Genomic DNA, 20,398 nt, shown 5'->3' with positions numbered 1-20,398 from the left:
CTTTAAGCAAAGGCATCGGCACTGCAACCGTTGATTCTCTATTACCTCATCCAAAGTACTCATATGGTGTGATATTAGTCATTTGATTGATTCAATATTTAATTCATTTGATTTGGAAACTTTGAGGAATTCTAAACCAGTTTATTTCAGATTTTCAATAAGAGGAAATGAAACAAAATCTGACTTCGACAATCGTGACAAAAATTATCCATTAGCTCAAAATTTAGCGACAAATAACAAAGCGGGAGTATGAATTTATTACATTGGGCGGGTTGATTGCCGTATGTCGTGAACAAATGAGTTTGGAAACAAATACCATTGAAATACAAAAATCATTCTTCAAATTTGAAGGGCTTAACGCTTAAGCCCTAAAGTTCGACAGCAAAATATGGGCACTAAACTGTGAGAGAGGATCAGAGGAATGCACACTACAGTCTATCAATTTCTATACCAGCAGCTGATTTTGGTTTGCATATCTAACAAATGTCCAATTAAAATTTAATATCTAAAACATGAAACGTTAATGGCCATAAGGGACTGTCTTTATTGTTTTCTGTGTAAAAGTAATGACAATAGGAATTCCAAATCGATGGGAAGCCCTATCAAGACAAGCTCACTTTTCTTCCCTTTTAGAAAAAGAATGGGGTTGTATAAACGACTCGAAAATTTACAAATTACGACCTCCATTGTATCGCCAAAACATGGTAGGGTAACGAGAAATAGAGGCAGAATTGACAAACTATCCTCATATGTATCAAAGAAGCTTGCTGGTTCTTCGTCTTGATGGTCCACCAGGGAAGAGCTTCATAATCCATCCCAAGACCCTTTCTACAACCTGATGGGAAAAATAGAAACAAGAGTGTTTTAATGAGAAAATCAGTATGTTGAAAATGAAATAAATCTCTAATGCAAATTTGTTTCGGGCCCAATATCAACCAGAAAAGAGATATTTGCATTTCTAGATAAACATTCATGGGTTACTACATGCTGTGGCAAAAAAATTGTAAAATCTTGGGGGCAATATTTAAAGTCATTGATAAATGGAATATCGACTTTCAATGTATATCTGATGAAAAAAAGAAAGTACCTCATCTCCCTCATCTGCATATGGAGTATTGTCATGCACAGTGTGAGGCTCAAGCTGTCTGATTGAAGTATTCCCACTAGCCATACTTTGAGCAGTCAGAAGCTCTAGTCTTTGAGTTTGAGCTTCCAGTTTTCGGGACAACTCCTTGTTCAAATCCTTCAAATATTAAAAACAAATGAGGAAAAGAATCACAAGCAAGATACAGTACAAAATATGAGAGAATTAGTCATTGGCAAGAAGTAAACAAAAGTGTAATTCTTTTGTGAAAATTAAAGATTGGAAAATAATTAGCTCAAAATCTTGGAAGAAAATATACATCCAAATGGCTCAATCCAAATCAAGCTGAACATGATCAAATAAAAACTGATTCTAACAGTCAATCCACAAGTTGCACCCTAGATATTCCCTTGCCTTAAAGCAACTTTTCTTTTCCTTTGAGCACATGGCCAATTTGAGTCCAACAAATCCAGGAAAACGAAAGGAGTATAATTTTGTATTCGAGTAACGAAAGAAAAGAAGAAAAGAATGGACAACCTGCACATAAAAGGACAAGCTAAAACAATTTATGACAAACTGAGAAAAGGATTAGCAGGATAATCATGGCCACTATAAACTCAATGAGGAAGCAAATCTGGAAAGTGAAGCAACAAAAGATAAGAGGGAAGCAAATCATAACATAGCCAAGGAGGCGTGGGAAGACATTAAAACATAGTGTTTTATTCTGAACAAGGCCCTTAACAAGATTGAATGCCTTAAAAAATCAATCAATCAACCCAAAGCAAACAAGATCAAAGGCTTTGATACTTTTAGTTGAAATTGTAAAATTAGAACTGTTGAAGTGTATAATTTTATATTAGGATACTAGGATTGTAATCAATATATATTAAGAACAAAATCTGTAAAATAAGAAGTTAGATTATTCATTTCCTAGATTATATTATTTGTTTCCCAGATTAGTTTTTTATTTTCCTATATATTGATGTATTATTTTCTGATCATAATACAAGAAATACAAACACACTATTAGTTCTCTTTGATTTTTCACATGGTATCAGAGCTACGTTGTCAAAAATTAAAAATTTTTTTTTTTCCGGCGACGATTAAGCGTCTCTCTCTGGTGGTCAGAACCTCCATCTAACCATACACGTCTCATCGTCTCTATCTCGCCGGCAGAGCCTCACAAAGATCGACGTCATCGGCCGCCGCACGTGCCTCCACACACAGTGTTTCTTTCCTACAGATCCAACTCTGATCTTTTTTGGCGAGCGTCAGTTCTCACCGCCAACACCAGCTTGCTCAGAAGACGATGGCGAGCAAAACCCACTAAGGTTCTATTGCCTTCGCTGTCAAACTCTGACAGCTTCACCAAATTCCGTCGCTATCCTCGCTGGATCTTCTTCTCCAAACTGTTTGTTTGCTCCGTGTTACCTCTGGTTCTAGTTTCTGGTCAGATTTGCTAGTTATCATGGTTACTTACAACTCAAACTCCACTTTTGGTAGTTTTTCTTTCTTGTCTCTCCCACTAATCACCACTGATAAGTTGATTGGGAGTGCGAATTCTTCTTCTTGGGCTGCCTCTGTCGAGTTATGGTGTACGGGTCAAGGTCTGGAGGATCACTTGACCACAAAGGCTACCGACATCACATCAGATAAGTCTTCCTAGATAAAAAACTTAGCTTTATTGTGTAATCTATTATGGCCGTCCATTGACTAATCTGCATTCCATTTACAAAACATACCGCACATGTTGTGAGATATGAAGTCAGGCTAAACTACTATATACCAATGATATTCAATGCTTGTATTCCGTTGTGTCCAATCTCATTCATCTAAAACAACAAGATATGAGTATGTCAGATTTTCTTGGTAAGATGGCCTCCCTCAAGGCAGAGTACAATCTTCTCCTACCCATTGGTAAATCTGCTACAGAAGATCTAGCACAATGAGATAAATTCTTCATGGTTCTAACCCTTGCTGCTATTAGTCCTGATCTCACTCTTGTATGAGATTAGATTTTAGCTAGCGCTATTGTGCGATCTCTTGATGAAGTATTTGCTAGGTTACTTCAGGTTTCATCCCCAAGTATTGTCCCCAGTTCTACCGCTGTTGACTCTTCTGCTCTGATTTCTTAGTCTCAAACTACTTATAAAGGAGAACAGGGAGATTGTGGTCGAAGCGAACGACCCAAGTGTAGTTACTGTCATCATTGGGGGCATACCAGGGAAAAATGTTACAAATTACATGGTCGCCCTACTCGGACCGCTAATGTTGCTCAAGCTGATCTTAGTTCTGACTCTTCTGAAGGACACACTCAACCATCATTAACTCACTGGGGCTGATTATGAAGAATTCTACCAGTTTCAGGCAAATAAGCAGTCTTTTTCATCTATTGCCTCTATCGCTCAATTGGGTAATTCAGTCGCAAGCCTTACTCAGTCTTCTTCTCTTGGACCTTGGGTTCTTGACTCGGGTGCCTCTGATCACTTTTCTGGTAACCCTCACTTACTTTCTCATTTAACTAATGTTGCATCTTTACCATCCGTTACTTTAGCCAATGGCTCCAAAGCTGTTGTTAAAGCTGTTGTTAAAGCTGTAGGTCGTGCCAAACCACTTCCATCCTTAGAATTAGACTATGTTCTCTATATTCCCAATTGTCCATTAAATCTTGTCTCTGTCAGTAAACCTACCCGTTCTTTAAATTGTTCTATATCTTTTGATACTGACTCTGTTGTTTTACAGGATCGAGGCACAGGACATGAGTCATAGGGCCTTTATCATCTTCATCTACCATCTATAACATGCATTGTCACTGAATCTCCAACACTCCTTCATAATCGTTTGGCTCATCCCAGTTTAGTAAAGCTTAAAAAGATGCATCCTGGTCTATCTAATTTATCGTCTTTAAATTGTGAGTTATGTTAGCTTGGAAAACATTCTCGTAGCACCTTTCCAACGCGTGTCAATAAACAGGCTGTGTCCCCTTTTGAGTTAGTTCATTCAGATGTGTGGAGACCTTGTCGTGTGTCATCTGTTTTAGGTTTTCAGTACTTTGTTACCTTTATTGATGATTACTCATGCTGTACTTGGTTATTCCTAATGAAAACTCGTTCCGAGTTATTTTCCATCTTTGAATCTTTTTGTGCAGAAATTAAGACTCAATTTGATTATGTTATTCGAGTATTACGCAGTGATAATGCTCGCGATTATTTCTTTGATCCCTTTACTAAATTCATGTCTTCTCAGGGAATCATTCATCAGTCCTCTTGTGCTTATACCCCAAAACAAAATAGGGTTGCTGAGTGTACAAACAGACATCTCATTGAAACTGCCTGTACCTTGCTTTTACATAATAAAGTCCCTTTTCGTTTTTGGGCGGACGCTGTTTTGACTGCCTATTTCTTAATAAATTGGATGCCCTCTTCTGTCCTCAATGACGAGGTACCTCATTCCATTTTATTTCTTGATCAATCATTGTATTCTATCCCTCATGTCTTTAGGTGCACATGCTTTGTCCATGTTTTCCCTCCTAGTTAGGACAAACTGGCAGCTAAATCTACTAAGTGTATTTTCTTAAGGTATTCACGTCTTCAAAAAGGATATAAGTGTTATTCTTCATCAACACATCGCTATTTTCTCTCTGCTGATGTTACATTTTTTGAGTCATCTCCATTCTTTTCTTCTTCTACCTTAGATTGTGAGTCAATAACCACGATCCTTCCCATATCGTCCATTACCAACCTTCCTGAGTCTGTCATAGCCCCACAGTCTTCTACCACTGAGTCTCCCATTACAAACCATAGTCTTGTTCCATTTACAGGTACTACTTCTGATCTGGCTAATGTCCCTGAGGCTCCTGTTGATGGCAATCCTGCTCCTGATTCCTCCAATGCCACGGTCTTCTCTCCTGATGATCAGTTTCCCATTATCATTCGTAAAGGTATGCGGTTTACTTGCAACCCTCATTCGATCTATAATTTTTTTAAGTTATCATCGTTTATCTTCATCATATTATGCATTTGTGTCCACACTTTCTTCTGTTTTTGTCCCTTCAAATGTTCATGAGGCACTCTCTGATCCTGAATGGCGCTAGGCAATGATTGATGAGATGACTGCTTCGCATCATAATCACACATGGGAGTTAGTTCCATTACCTCCAAGACATTCGACTGTTGGGTGTCGTTGGATTTATACAGTCAAAGTTAGTCCTACTGGTCAAGTTGATCGCTTAAAAGCCCAATTAGTTGCCAAGGGCTACACTCAGATACACGGGACAAATTATTTTGATACTTTTTCCCTGATTGCTAAGATGTCTTTTGTCTACATATTCTTAGCAATGGCTGCTATTCAACATTGGCCTTTAAATCGATTGGATATTAAGAATGTCTTTCTTCATGGTGAAATTCAGGAAGATATTTATATAGAGCAACCTCCTGGGTTTGTTGCTCAGGAGGAGTTTATCTTGGTATGCAAACTTCGTCGTTCTCTGTATGGTTTGAAACAATCTCCTCGTGCCTGATTTGGACAATTCCATACTGTTATCCAAGAGTTTGGTATGATTCAGTGCGAGTCTGATTATTTTGTCTTTTATAGACATACAACACCAAGGCAATGTATCTATCTACTTGTCTACGTTAATGATATTATCATTACAGGGAGTGATCAAGATGGTATTGAACAATTGAAGAAATATTTATTCAGACACTTTCAGACCAAAGATTTAGGACTTCTTAAATACTTCCTTGGTATAGAAGTTGCTCAATCCAAATCTGGTATTGTTATCTCTCAGAGAAAGTAAGCACTAAATATTCTTGAAGAAACAAGAATGTTAGATTGCAGACCAATAGACTCTCCTATGGATCCTAATTTAAAACTCTCACTTGGACAGGGGGAGCCGCTGACTGATCCTGGAAGATACCGAAGACTGGTTGGTAAACTTAATTATCTCACTATCACATGACCTGATATTTCCTTTTCTATTAGTGTTGTAAGTCAGTTCCTACAGTCCCCTTATGATAGTAATTGGGATGCAGTTGTTCGGATTTTAAGGTATGTAAAGGGTGCACCAAGCAAAAGCTTGTTATAGGAGAATAGGGGTAATTCACATATTGTTGGATATTCTGATGCTAATTGGGCAGGGTCTCCATCTGATAGACGTGTTCTACTTCGGGTTTTTGTGCTCTTATTGGAGGAAACCTAGTGTCTTGGAAAAGTAAGAAGCAAGTTGTTGTTGCCCGATTAAGCGCATAAGCTAAATATCGTGCAATGGCCTTAACTACTTGTGAGCTCATTTGGTTAAAGCAACTGATCCAAGAGTTGAAATTTGTAAAAGTGTCACAAATGAAGTTACTCTGTGATAATCAAGTTGCCCTTCATATTGCCTCTAATCCAGTATTTCATGAGAGGACTAAACACATAAAAATTGATTGTCATTTTATTCGGGAAAAAGTTATATCTGGATGTATTACTAATAGTAATGTCAGTTCCAACGGCCAGTTAGCAGACATCCTCACTAAATCTCTCAGGGGTCCGCGCATTGATTTTATCTGTAACAAGTTTGGTGCATATGACTTCTATGCTCCAGCTTGAGGGAGAGTGTTGAAGTGTATAATTCTATATTAGGATATTAGGATTGTAATCAATATATATTAAGAACAAAATATGTAAAATAGGAAATTAGATTATTTGTTTCTTAGATTAGTTCTTTGTTTTCTTATATATTGATGTATTATTTTCTTATCATAATACAAGAAATACAAACACAATATTAGTTCTCTCTGATTTTTCACAAGAACCATATTTCTTATTGAAATTTTAAAATAAGAAGTGTTTTTCAGAATAATGTGGTAAAAGATAAAGGGCAAGGAGATAAGACAAGTGTTTATTCACCTTATAATAGGCAAACTTTTTATTCATGTCAAGCCACTTAAGAAATTGTTAATCCAAAAATGTCAATATCAAGCTAAAATATGTATCATATGTCCACATCATTGCAAGATAATCCGATTCCCATTGGAATTTTTAGTTTTGAGTGACTAAAACTAGGAAATCTTATATTGATTTAAAAACATATTCCTCGTGTAGTAGTCTAACCTGGAAAGAAAATTATTATAGGACATTTATGCTACTTCATGATATGACAGAGGCTTCAAGTTTTTAACAGGTTAAAAAATAAATAAACTGTGACCACAATCAAAATATTCAAATTAAATTCTTCTTTGAGGAGCCTAAAAGAAAGTTATTAACGACTTGAAACACAAGTGCTAACTGTATAATAAATATTTTGGTACAGGTTAAAAGTACCTTCAACTTAGAACTTTGAGATAACTCAGATGATAAAGCGTGCATCAACTCTTCCTTCTCTAACGCTAACTGAAACCAGAAAAGGTCCATTTGTGATTTTAATAAGAATACTTTAGCGATCTACTTCAACTTCCACAAAAATGACATTTTATAACAAAATGACAAAATCAGGCGAAAAGACTCTAAATCGTAATGAAGAAAATAATTTACGGGCATTAGAACAAACAATACCTCAGAAGTTAGTGCATTGATATTCTGTATCATTGTCATCTGATCAGATGGAATATTCACAGCTAAAACTTCAAGTTCTAATTGCCCATTTTCAGGTAGCAACAATGAACTGGACATATCAGTTCCAGCATGAGAAACAGTATCATGCATCTCCCGGTTGGAGTTGTCTACAGTAGTATCTGCATTTTTCACATAAATGAGAGAAATTAGTTTAGCACCCAGCAGATAACCAAAAATTAAATAAAAATAAAATAAGAAAACACCTTAGAATTAAACCAACTCTTAAAGAAAAGATCATAAACAATATCCACTATTCACTCATTGAACTGCTTATTTCTACATTTCATCATCTCCAAACTTGAAGGAGCTGAAATATGTTCACTCACTATTCATAAACATTATAACTCAGATCAATCTCATATCCACACACTCAAACACCAAATCAGAAGGGGAAACAAGATACTTGGAGAAATAAAAATTGGACCATTCCTGGATTATAATGTTGACTAAAATTCACAGATAGACATTCTACCCATTGAAGGTCATGAGAGATTAAACTACACGTATATACCAATCCTAACATTCTCAGAATTTAAAGTAACACAATCATTCAGGATGAAGAAGAAAGAGGAGGTCAAAGTGGGCCAGGGTCCAACCAATGTTTAAAAATGCAGCTTCAGATAACTGCACAATAAACTTCAATTTCAGCCCTCTCAATGTATTAGATTAGGCCCTAAATTTTCATAAATCATTTGCAGGCTACTACGATGCCTGCCTCTTCCCAAACCCCAGATATTTGCTTATTCAGTAGCACCATCAGCTCATGAGTGAACTTAACTGATGTCTATGCTATGCTTCTTGACCAATATTTCATCAGTTACTAAACTACCTAAAGCTTCTATTATTACATCAAATATAGTCTAACCCCTCTGCAAATAGTAAGGGCATTATTGTTTTCCTTAAAACAGAGAATCAAACCCCACAGAAGAAAAACTTTTGTAATTCCAAAATATATTTTTGTTCTTTGAGAGTCCTCTACACATGATAATGAATTCATTTATTTGTTGAATGAAGAAAACCTAGCCAATCATTCTGACAGATTTGTGATCATAAGTAAATACCAGTAAACTAAAAAAGGAATTCTATATTGTCAAATACAGATAATAAAATCAATTCATTTCTGTCTGATGATCATATTAAAGTTACCCTGGGCACCAAGGGAAATTTTAATATCCACAGTTGTAGAATATGCACAAGCCTGGTCTCAAACATAAAGAATTAAATGCATTAACACAATAATAGAGGATCCATACTTCAAACATCTTTGCTATATGTCAAACTAATCCTAGCTTTTAAGAAGTCAAATCACTTAAAACTGAACATCCCAATCCAATTCCATGGAACCAAACTTAAAGTTTTCTAAATCTGCAACAGAGGTTATGGTTCTAAATTTCATTAGAGTAAATCCATTCTACTTTTGTGGTGCAACAAAAATGAAAAGAAGATTTAGCTAGCACATCAAATGTTAAAGTCTAGAGGACTGGATGCAAAGTATATCATGCAGGGCACTAACTCCTTAGCAACCAAAATGATCTTGTTAACTTGATTTTTCCTATACAAGCAGACTTGTTGATTAAATCCAACGTCAATATTTACAGAATAGAAATAAGAAAACTAAGCAATGATTACCTAGATCTTCAGTGGAAGTTGACATATCTTTCCTACTGGTAGAATTCTTATTAAGATCAATAGATTTCCCACTACCAGAAGCTTTCCGAAGCTTAGATTGCAACAGCTTCTTCTCTGTGTAATACAAATTAAAATGAGAAGATAAGCATATAATTCAATGTAGACATTAAGTATCATATTGACTCAATATTAGCATCCTCACCTTCTTGAAGAGCATCAATAGTTGACTGCAAATCCTGACGCTCTTTCTCCAGGCTAGACATTTTCCTTCTGCAAGATTCAATTGAAATAAAATGACCTGTTGTTATAAGATAACTTACTCTATATTCTGGAAATATAGTATTCTCAAGGATGACATCAGATATATTGCAAATTAAAGAAAGATGACAACAAAAGCACCCCAAATAATTAATGCAAAACAAGGAGAAAAAAACAGAGTTATACTCCAGTGTAGAACTTCAGGATGACCAATCCTAAAAATTTCCACTAGGCAAGTTTAAATGACCTATCAATTACATATATCTTCTATATGTAATGTTATTCATGTTTTCCCTCTCATTTTTTTTTTTTTTTTTTTTTTTAAATTTGTTACAGGAAGCATGAAAGTGTCAATAAGAATGCACAATCAGCAAAGCAGGTCTCTAAACATATCAGTACCAAACAGCTCCTCAAAATGCTAGGCATCTTGGTAACTTAAAACCTTTACTTTTCATTTACAACATCTTAAGCAGCTCTTTAAAATGCAACTAGTTTAAGAAAGAATAAGATAAGTCATAAAAAAGAACACCAAAAACATATTAATATTAAAAACAAAGAAAAAATCAACTTTTTTCATCACAATAGGTTCCATTGTTAAGGCAAATGAAAAAGTCTAAGTCTCCAAATACCAGGTGCAAGAACATGAGCTGCCATTTAAAGCAAACATGTAGAAGCTCTGGACAGGATCCAGATTACCTATCTCAAACCTTATCATGGAATACCAACACCAATAATGGACCAACTCAAAATACTGTGATAAAATTCCCAAAATTTCAAATAAATTAGAGTTAATAGCATTAACCCCCTTAGGTTTGTTTAATAACAAAAATCTCATGGGGTTTATGAAATAACAGATATCCCACTACTGTTAAATTTTAGGTGTTAAAATAAACAACAGGAGTTATTCAGTAAATATTAGTTAACTTTTATAATGGTATAGGTTCTAACATACCACTAATTGTTCACTAACATTATAGGGATTTTTGTTATTCCAGAAGCCTCAGGGGCAATTTGTTATTTCAGAAACCTCGGGAGAATTTTTATTATTACATCATACCTCAGGGGTCAATGTCTTTAACTCAATAAATTATCATAACCTAATTCATACACATATTAGTTATAGTACAGAATTATGCATTAGAGTAATGTTACAGCCACCGACGGTAGTGCACCGAATTATGTGGTAAAATCTTGACCGTTGATTAATATTAAGTTAAAATTAATCAACGGTCAGGATTTTGCCACGTCATTCGGTGCACTATTGTCGGTGGCTGTATTATTTTCCTTATGCGTTATGACCATCAAAGTTGAAGAACCATTCTATAATTTTCATGCTACTCATAGTATAACAATAATTAGAATTACTAACAAATCCAGACACAGCATCAGAACAAACTGCATGCACAAGGCACAGCTTCTGAACACAAATACAATGTAGGACCAATAATAAGTCCATAGATGCATGAGCTGTACATTACCACATCTTCATATTCGATCACATAAAAATTAAAGCATACTTGTATGAAGAGATTTCAGATTGAGAGTTCTCCAATTGCCTCTCCAGCTTTAGCTCACTCGACCGAAGTCTGAGTGCCTGAAAAGATTATACAAAGAACTGATATTTTAAGGGAAAACAAAATATATCCAATGCCAAAGACCACACAGGTCAACTGTGGATATAATTAAGAACATTAAAAAAAAATATATATATATATATATCTTATTGTTAGTAAAGCTTCAAGTATCAACAAAATTTATGACCTTTTCTTCCAAACCAATTACTTCAGAAGCCAATATCTTGGCACGTTCTTCAGATGCATTACATTCTAGTCGAGCAATTGCATATTCATTTTTGACAGACTCAAGTTCTACCTGCAAAGATGAGATAAAATTTGGTAAGAGAAAAAAAAAATCAAAGAGATGAAATATAGTAACAACATTGAGAAATTCCACCACCAGAAAGCATAGGGAACTAATTAGAACTACCACAACTATCACATATGACACACTTTGTAGAAAATCCATAACATAGCAACATACCCATATATCATTTTTTAGTAGAAAATATCAAACATGGCCCCAGCCAAAATGATATTCCTTCAATTCCTCCAAAGCTTCAAAACAGCACATAGGAGATCATGAAAGGCAAACCATTGTTTAAGCTAATACTTTCACCAGTGTACCAAAATTGGTCCAAGAAAACCTAACTTTCCTATCGTTTATAATACCAAAAATCTTCAGTCTGCACACACATTAATCCATCCTCAACTCTCCAAAAACACCAAAGTGATAGAATAGCAGGACTGCTATACGAAATAGTCATATAATTTCCAGATCTTGATTTTCATTGAATGATTAACCAGAAAAGTAGGGACGAACCAATTAACATAACCATAAGCCTATCCATATCTAATGAAAAATTTGGTACGAGATTAATTAAATGACTATATAATTACTAATCCAGATCCAAGCCCCAATTACTAAATATATTGCTGCATATTGATTTCTTTCATTTAGTATGATCAACACCACCATGAGTGAAAAATTTGATAAAATTTAATTCAAAGCTCAAGAAAAGAATGTCAATCTCAGAAATTTTAAACATTGGAGAAAGCATCTTTTGTTCCTTATGTAGCAAGGGTAAGTACCCATTTAAAAGATATCCCACATACTAAAGACCTTTTGCTTGTGATTTGCAAGACACTTCACATTAATGATTAGTATATATGTTAAACTTTATATACGCACAAATATACACAACTACTCATATAAGTTTAAATTTTTCAGAGTTACATGCATGGCCTCTCGTGTCAGTGCCAGAACACAACTACCATGTCCCTGATGATAAATCATAGCTTCTCATAAATTTCAACTAGCCCCTATCGGACAAACAACTACCTGAAAGCCCAGTCAAATCCCCTACTGACCCAACACATTATGTGTGTTTAGAACTGTTCTACCTGAAATACTTGCTGGAATAAATTCTTTGAACCAAAGAAAAATCACGGAGGAATGAAATTAAACAGGGATGGGACAGAGATGGGAATGAAATTGATACACCTCCTATTCACAAAGTTTATAAGTATAAAAGGGGGAAATAAACTGAAGGGCAGCGGGGTGTAAAAGACGTTATGGGCAGGGGTGTAAAGAGTGTGAAAGGGAATTGGTTAAGGGAGATAGTTAGAGGAATATACACGTGTCTAGCTGAGATGAAATGTATATAACTAAAGAATGTGAGAGAGTGTGGGTATTGAGTGAATTCTGGAAATTGGTTGGGACGTCCCTAGCTCCTCAAAGTGCTAGGATCCATATTCTATCACTTTATTGCATCTCTGTTTACTGCTATTCCATTGTTATTCTGAATTCATATATGAAATATACCATTTTGGTTCCATTAAATTCTGTCTTATCTCTATATTGTGCACTGTTCCCGTGTGTGGTTGTGTGGAGTCTGATTCAATAGGAAGGGTTTCCATCAGAATTAAATAAGGAATCCCATCCCCACAGCCAATTATATTTCAGCATAATTTTTTATGATTTCAATGAAAATTTATAATTTTCGGTAGTCACCTAATATAATTCTCATATATAGGAAAATAAAATTGTTATTTGCACCATATCAAAACATGAAACTATAAATCTTAGCACGGAATGATTAAATTATATATGATCCATCATATTCAACAATATTATTACTAAGTACTGTGTATTTTTTATTAATATATTAAAAATGGGGCAAGGTTGGGGGTCGAGGATTGAAATACCAACCTTGTCTGTTTATAACCAGGTACAAAATAATCCTGGTCCCCCTTCTTCCCCTCTTGATTAATGATTATTACCTCCCAACCCCACTATATTTGGGGCAGCTCCCTGCAGGTACCAGGGTCCCCAAAAAATTTTGGCATCCCTGATGTTGCTGTCAAACATTGGGGTGAGTTCTATACAATTTGCGTGCTTTTGTATATGCTAGAGCTTAAATGATATTGTTAGGCCTTTATCTATCAATTTAAGCTTTAGACAAAATGATAACTTAACAGGGAAGATGAAGATGCAAAGTTAGAAGACATAAATATCAATACTTTTAGAATATATTTGCAATCCCATCATAAAATGAATTTTCAGCCCATGGAATTCATATAGTAACCAGTAACACAGCAATCAATATACAGACTGGTTTGCACACTCAGTATTCATTATAATTATACGGCACATAGTACACACAGAAAATGTACAAATATATAAGTACATAATATAATGGGAAATTAAGCCTATGGATAAAGCTGCACAAAAACCATGCCTCATAGACATCAAGTTAATAACAATAAATACTAACCAGTTGGGCCTTGATCTCTTCCTGCAACTTCTCCATGTCTGATTTAAGTTGGTTGACAACGCTTCTCTGGTTATAAAACATGCAAGTAATCAAATAAATAGATAATATCAATAGACTAAGAATACAGATGAGATACCATCAAGTAAGATCACCGGGCTATCAGAAATTTCATAAAGCTGTAATGAACAAACACCAGTGCTGTGAACCCTAGGGTACAAACAGGAAATTTAATCCATAGACATTTTAATTTGATAATTAAAAGTAAATTCTCCTTCCCTTGAACTTGGACACCTATTTTATCCTCTGTTCATGAGACAACACACTATAACCCTATTGCCGATTAAATAATCCAATACTAATTATGCATAATAATGTAAAAGAACATTTAAGAAACAAACACCATCAAATAACATTAGTATTAAGAGTAACATTAAAAACTGCTATAAGTCCAGTTGAGTCTAAATGGTCTGGAATCATTTTCCAGCAACATGAACGAAACTGGCAAAGTATTATAGAAATGCATAATAAAATAACCCACAGTAATCGCACCGCCTTAAAAACACACTGGAAGACAAACTGTGAACAACATAGCCATTAGTATCATAGTTTAAAAGCCAACCTGTTGATTATAAGTATCAGTCAGCGATGAATTTTCAGCAGCCAAGGATTCTGCTAAAGCTCGTGAAGCCTCAAGAGATCGTTGCAATGAAAACTTTTCTTGTGTCAAATCTTCTATATGCTGCAGGCAAGAAAGATAATAAATATTTCTGAGACAACAAACTCATGGAACAAATTTATCAAAGCATTTGTGTGCCAATAAAGGAAAAGTCCAAGGACCGATGCTACCCTTTGCCTAAAATACAAGAGTTGTTTCAGAATTCATCAAAAACCTCCCTTAAATATTTAAATTCATATCAAACCTCTCCTGCAAATTTGTCAAAATTCAACAAAGAAATAATCCACAACAAGCTGCCTGTATTTAAGCCTCATGGGAGTTAGCAAAATTTTTCACTAAACAAAGGATTCCTGACAGATACAATAGGAAAACTGTTCCACCACGCATAAATAAATGAAAATCAAGGAGGAAATATAAGTAACCACTCTTTGATCATCAATGTATCTAAAGCAGGAAGGCAGACTTTGAGACTATTAGGCTTAAGGAAGCACATTAACCAGCTGACAAAGATTACCTTCTATTTTTGCCGTCTTTTTAAAGAAACTAATTTCTTCAAGTCCATGAATACTGACAAGTATGAATTGCTATATACTTCCAATTTAAAAAACTGTTGAATTTCAAAATAACAGTAGAAGAATTAATTTTCATGGTTCCGTGGTTAACACCAAAAACATTAACTGGTACAAAACAAAGGTTGTCAAACACACATTAATAGAGTAACACCCAACTATTTTCCCTTTACGAAAAATAACACATTCTTTTTTTTTTTGTAAAAAACATAGACAAAGTGCCACCTTATGCAAGCCAGACATTTTCTATAAATCTATTAACTGACAAAATTCAAAAAATATATAGGCTTAGTTTGGTTCACATTTGGGAATACTACTATTAGTATTCCCAATAAAGTTAAACAGTAAAATTGCAAAAACTTACAATATTATTCAACTTTTTTTAAACCCCTTAAATTTGTTAATTTAATTAAATGTCCCTAAATATTTTTTTAGAAATTGCGAAAAAACCCCAACAACCTATATTTACCAGATTCCGGCCACCCCCGCCGGAAAATAGCCGGAATTTGGTATAATGGCGCAATACCGGCTGAATCTGGCTGGTAGTGCGCCGATCTAGCCTTTTCCGGCCAGATCTTTGGCCGTAGTCAGTCGTCAATGACGGCCAACACATGGTCGTCGTTGACCATCAACGACGGCCGTATCTTTGGCCATCGTTGACGAGCAAATACGGCTAGATCTGGCCGTCAATGGCCAGATCTAGCCGTAGATTTGGCCTTTGCCGATCAAATCCACCGTGGATCTGGCCGGAAAAGGCCATATCGGCGCACGACCGGCAAGATCCAGCCGGTCATGCGCCGATACGACAACTCTGGTCACCCTCCGACGGTGGTGGCCGGCTGTCCATATTTAATGGGTGGGTTGGGGGTGTTTTTGTTAACTTTTAATGTTTTATTATAGGGGTGTTTAGTAAATAAACAAACATAGGGGGGTGTTTAGTAAATAAACAAATATAGGGGGTATTTTTATTTATTTTCAAATCCTACATCGTAATACCTGCCCAATTCAACTTTTTTTAACTTTTTTCCAAAAACTTTTCTAAAACGTGTTAAAAAAGTGAACCAAACGGAGCCCTCTTCAATGTTCCCACACTTTTTTTTTTTTTTTTTTTTTTTTTTTTGGATAAGTTCAATGTTCCACACATTTAATGCACAGGATATTTTATAGGATATTACAAACATTCAAGCTACTTGAAAACATGTCACTCCAGGAAGCATAAATAACAATAGAAATTTGAATTTTTCTTTCAGAGGCTAAATAAGATAATATAAGAATAAAGAACAACAACAAACCAGTGAAAGCACTACATGCACCAGGTGTGGGTACCTGCTCCAGTGCAGCAAAATCTTCATTCTGTTTGGATGAATAGAATACATCTCTCATTGCCATGTTGCTTTCATTATTATGCAGCCTCAACATGTCTGCTCCATTACTAGCAGAAACTGAAGAATTGCTTAGATAATCAAATTCACCTGACACATTAGGGACAATTGATTTTGAAAAAGGTCCAATAGTTTCAGTCTCCATTGAGAGCTTCTGGACAACAGATGATCCCAGAACATCTGAGTTGTTTAATGGTGAACTATTAGACATAAATGACTGCTTTTCTGGTTCAGATCGTTGAAAAGGTGCCCCTGATGAAAATCTTGAAACATTAAGAGAATCAAGGAAAGATGGACGAGATCTTGTAGAAGTAAATTCATTTGCGCCTGAATACATGGGTACATGATTGGAGAAACTTCTGATATCAGAACTGAAACTTGAAGATTCAGATGTTCTAAATGGCACACCGTGCCCAATAGGCAAACCACTGGTAGAGGTACTGAGCTTTCCTTCTTCCATATCAAAGATCGAAGGATTATTTAACTGTGAACCGCCATGCAACTTTTTACCAACTTCAAGGGCAGACCCTCTCAGGCTGTTGGAAGGTTGAGTAGAGTCTACCATTAACCCAAATGTATGCAAAAGAAGTCAGTTGCTTCCCCAAAGAAAGTACTAAAGAATGTTTTACAGAATTAAAAAGAAACATGTGAAATTTGCTAGTTTTAATCACTAAAGACATGTTCAAAAATTACAACATACCTTCAAAAGAAGAGTGGAATGTGCGGCCATTACCAAGTGTGGTGACATTATTCTGAGGGATCATGTTAGTGGCAAAATCATGAGAAAAACCAGGATTGATAGCTGAAGAGATCTTCAAAGGACTGTAATTTTCTTTTAATTGCATTTCTTCCATTCCTAGAAAACTAGATCTAATAGAACCGCTACCATGATCTAGACTTGCTTGAGAGCGCAGGTCAAAAATTTGGTTATTATTAACACCTATTGATTCTGCAGAATCTGAAGAAGCATCTATCTTAATTTTTTGATTGTTTGAATACATCTGTGCTAGATCTCCAGAAGAAGATTTAAAATCATTGGCTGAAAAAGGAAAATGGGCATGTGTATCATTCAAAGATCCCCGTTGACTTTGCAAGGCTACTTCAATTGCTTTTTTGTCGTTGTTATTCATTATAGAAGTAGGTTCAGTAATAGCTTTATCAGGTCCATCAGATGTACCAGCTCCATTGGAATCTGTGACTCGCACACTATCAGCTTCTAAGTGATGTCCGTCTTGTAGGCTAATATCAGAAGCAAGAGGTTGGCCAACAGACAGAGTCTTCTTGGCTCGTTCCGCTGCCTTTTTCTTACGGAACTCCTCTAGCTGCAGGAGGAAAGAAAAGAATATGTCAACTTCAAAAGATAATTAAATACAGAAAATTGCAATAGAAGAAACACCTCTTGACGGCATGCAAAGATGGAGAAACATAAGTAATAAAGTACTTCAACATAAGCTTCTGAAAGGAAATGAAAATTCTCTTTGACTAGAGAACTAGGAAAAGCTCATATAGAGAATAATCAGCACCAAAATGACGAAAAATGAACCTACTACTACATACTTAATTGGTAAGACATTGGAGTATCAGACGAAGTTCGTTTATAATTACTTTGCACCTTTAGCTTTTCCAGTGATTGTTTCTCATAACAGTATCTAGCAATCAAAGCCTAGTCTGACTAAAAAACCTTTTGATTGGATACACGATAGTATGATCACAACAGTAACAATTACTCAAAATTATACCAATAACAATAAAATTCCATAAACCATATTAAATCTTACAAAACTATCTTAATTATAAGGCTAATAATGCTCGACGAAACAATACAAAACCTAATTACGATGATTTTATCATATGCAGCATAAAGAATCAAAGCTGCACCAATACCACATACTACATGATAATCCCAAAAACGCACGATTCAAGACAATGTGAAGCCAAAATCTAGTAGATTTCCATATTTCGTGCAAAAGTGATGGTACAACAACTAACAAAATCAATAGCCTCCTCGTTTAACATCATCACAACTTCAAAACAACAAAAACAAAATAAAAAATAAAACGTACCTTCCGCTTTCCGGCTTCCAAATGCTCTTGTTTACGCGATGTCGGCAACACCTGAGCCGACGCCATTTGATCCGAAAGAACGATTTAACGGCTCAAAAATATCATAAGAAGGAATCGAACAAAATTTTAAAAAATATAATGAAATAAAACCCTAGAAATTACAACAGAATTCAGATCAAGATGAGATTTGAAATTAAAAGAAATGGAAGAAAAAAAAAACGGCTCGGGGAGAAAAAAAAAACGGCTCGGGGAGAAAAAAAAAATTTAGACAAAGGTGGTAAGGGCCCCCGATCTAATCGGGGAGAGAAAAGAGAGATTTTGTGCGTGAGAATAAATAAATATTTAAAAAATATATAACTATTTATTTGGATTTGTAATTGCTGTTGTTGTGTCAGATCTCCGTTCTTGTCCGTCCCTTTTGTTTCTCCCCCAATTTGAAATTTCAATTTTTACGTATTTATTAGTTGGTTTAATTTTATTTTTTTTGGTTTGATATAAATTGGTGGTAGGAATTGTTGCCTGTTGCTGTTGGTGTTACAATTTGACGCATGTGGGAACACAACAGAAGCCCACGTTTGCTGAATCCAAAAGCAACCCAACATCTTTCCTTTTCTCAATTGGATCATCAACACTCTATTTCATGCATTTAATTATACAAAGTTATAATAAATAAATAAATAAACTTTAACGTTAATTAATTAGAATTTTTAAATTAAATTACTATCGCCAAAAAAAATAAAAAATAAAAAATAAACAGAAAATGTTACTATCGCCAAAAAAAGGTGACTGTTGTATATTTCCTTAAAACTGATTGTGTAATCACTAATCAGTAAAGATGTGAATACAATAATTGTAAATATTTAAGGTAAGTTTCATTAATTTGATTTTTTTTTTTTTTCTTATTATAGTATGAACATCTCACCAACTTTTCTTTTTGAGTCGAATTCAATCTAATGTACATTACATTAACGGTGTAAAAGAATTTAAAATATGAGACACGTAATTGTAAAAGTAATATAAATTTATTATATAGGTTGTTGTGTCTCAATCATTCTTTTTAATTTATTTGTAGATTAATTCTTAAGTTAATAACAAAAAAAGAAGTTTATAAATTTATTTGAAAAGTAAATATAAAAAAATCATTTTCTAGTGTTCAAGAGTAGGTTAGGCTGACTTTAAAAGTCAAAAGTTTCAATATAAGTATAAAAAATAATACTACACGTACAAAAAAATCTTATAAAGATTTTTATATAAAGCGATGTGGTAGAAATTAAATAGAAAAGTTAATATGATAAGTTTGATTTTTTATATTTACTGTTCCATTCATTTTTTATATCATTATTTTGTATTTAACATTATCAAATTCTAATTTTTTTTTTTTTATAATAATACTCTAATAATTAACCTTAATTCTAAATTTAATTTTCATAATAATTATTTAATTTAAAAAAAAACTAGAAAATTTGATAAATTAGCTAGCACAGCATCATTGATGTTGTATTCAACAACATTATTGGGTAGATTTTACGGTGATGAGAAATATGAGAAATATTGCAATTACAGATAAATCTTATAAATATTTCTGTATAAAGTAATGTGACAAAAAATGAATAAAAGAGTATATTTGTGCAGTAATAAGTAATTAAAATGAAAGCTAAAACAATCTCAAATTAGAACTTAGCGTAATTACATGAAGAAAAAAAAAAAGGTTCTATCCTCTACAATTATTACCCTAAAACTCTAAGGTCTCATATCTTACAAAGCAACCGGAAAGATAGAACTAGAATCTTTGACAATTATTTTCAAAGTT

The 20,398-nt window shown here is 34.5% G+C and overlaps 1 protein-coding gene across 1 annotated transcript; it reads right to left on the bottom strand.

The window, feature by feature from the left end:
• Positions 1 to 754: 754 nt before the first annotated feature.
• Positions 755 to 19,064, bottom strand: LOC116120981 (protein BLISTER-like). The gene is made up of 13 exons (XM_031406951.1): positions 18,589 to 19,064; positions 17,226 to 17,847; positions 16,470 to 17,083; positions 14,518 to 14,637; positions 13,899 to 13,964; positions 11,327 to 11,437; positions 11,083 to 11,159; positions 9,510 to 9,577; positions 9,308 to 9,421; positions 7,619 to 7,797; positions 7,388 to 7,456; positions 1,088 to 1,243; positions 755 to 835 (listed from the first exon to the last, which is right to left on the bottom strand). The coding sequence occupies exons 1-13, from the start codon at positions 18,652 to 18,654 to the stop codon at positions 755 to 757; spliced, it is 2,343 nt and encodes a 780-aa protein (XP_031262811.1). The 5' UTR covers positions 18,655 to 19,064.
• Between the last annotated feature and the right edge of the window lie 1,334 nt (positions 19,065 to 20,398).

The sequence above is a fragment of the Pistacia vera genome, unplaced genomic scaffold (genome assembly GCF_008641045.1).
Source record: "Pistacia vera cultivar Batoury unplaced genomic scaffold, PisVer_v2 Contig954, whole genome shotgun sequence".
Lineage (NCBI taxonomy): Eukaryota > Viridiplantae > Streptophyta > Magnoliopsida > Sapindales > Anacardiaceae > Pistacia > Pistacia vera.
This window is presented reverse-complemented; position numbering and strand designations above follow the sequence as displayed.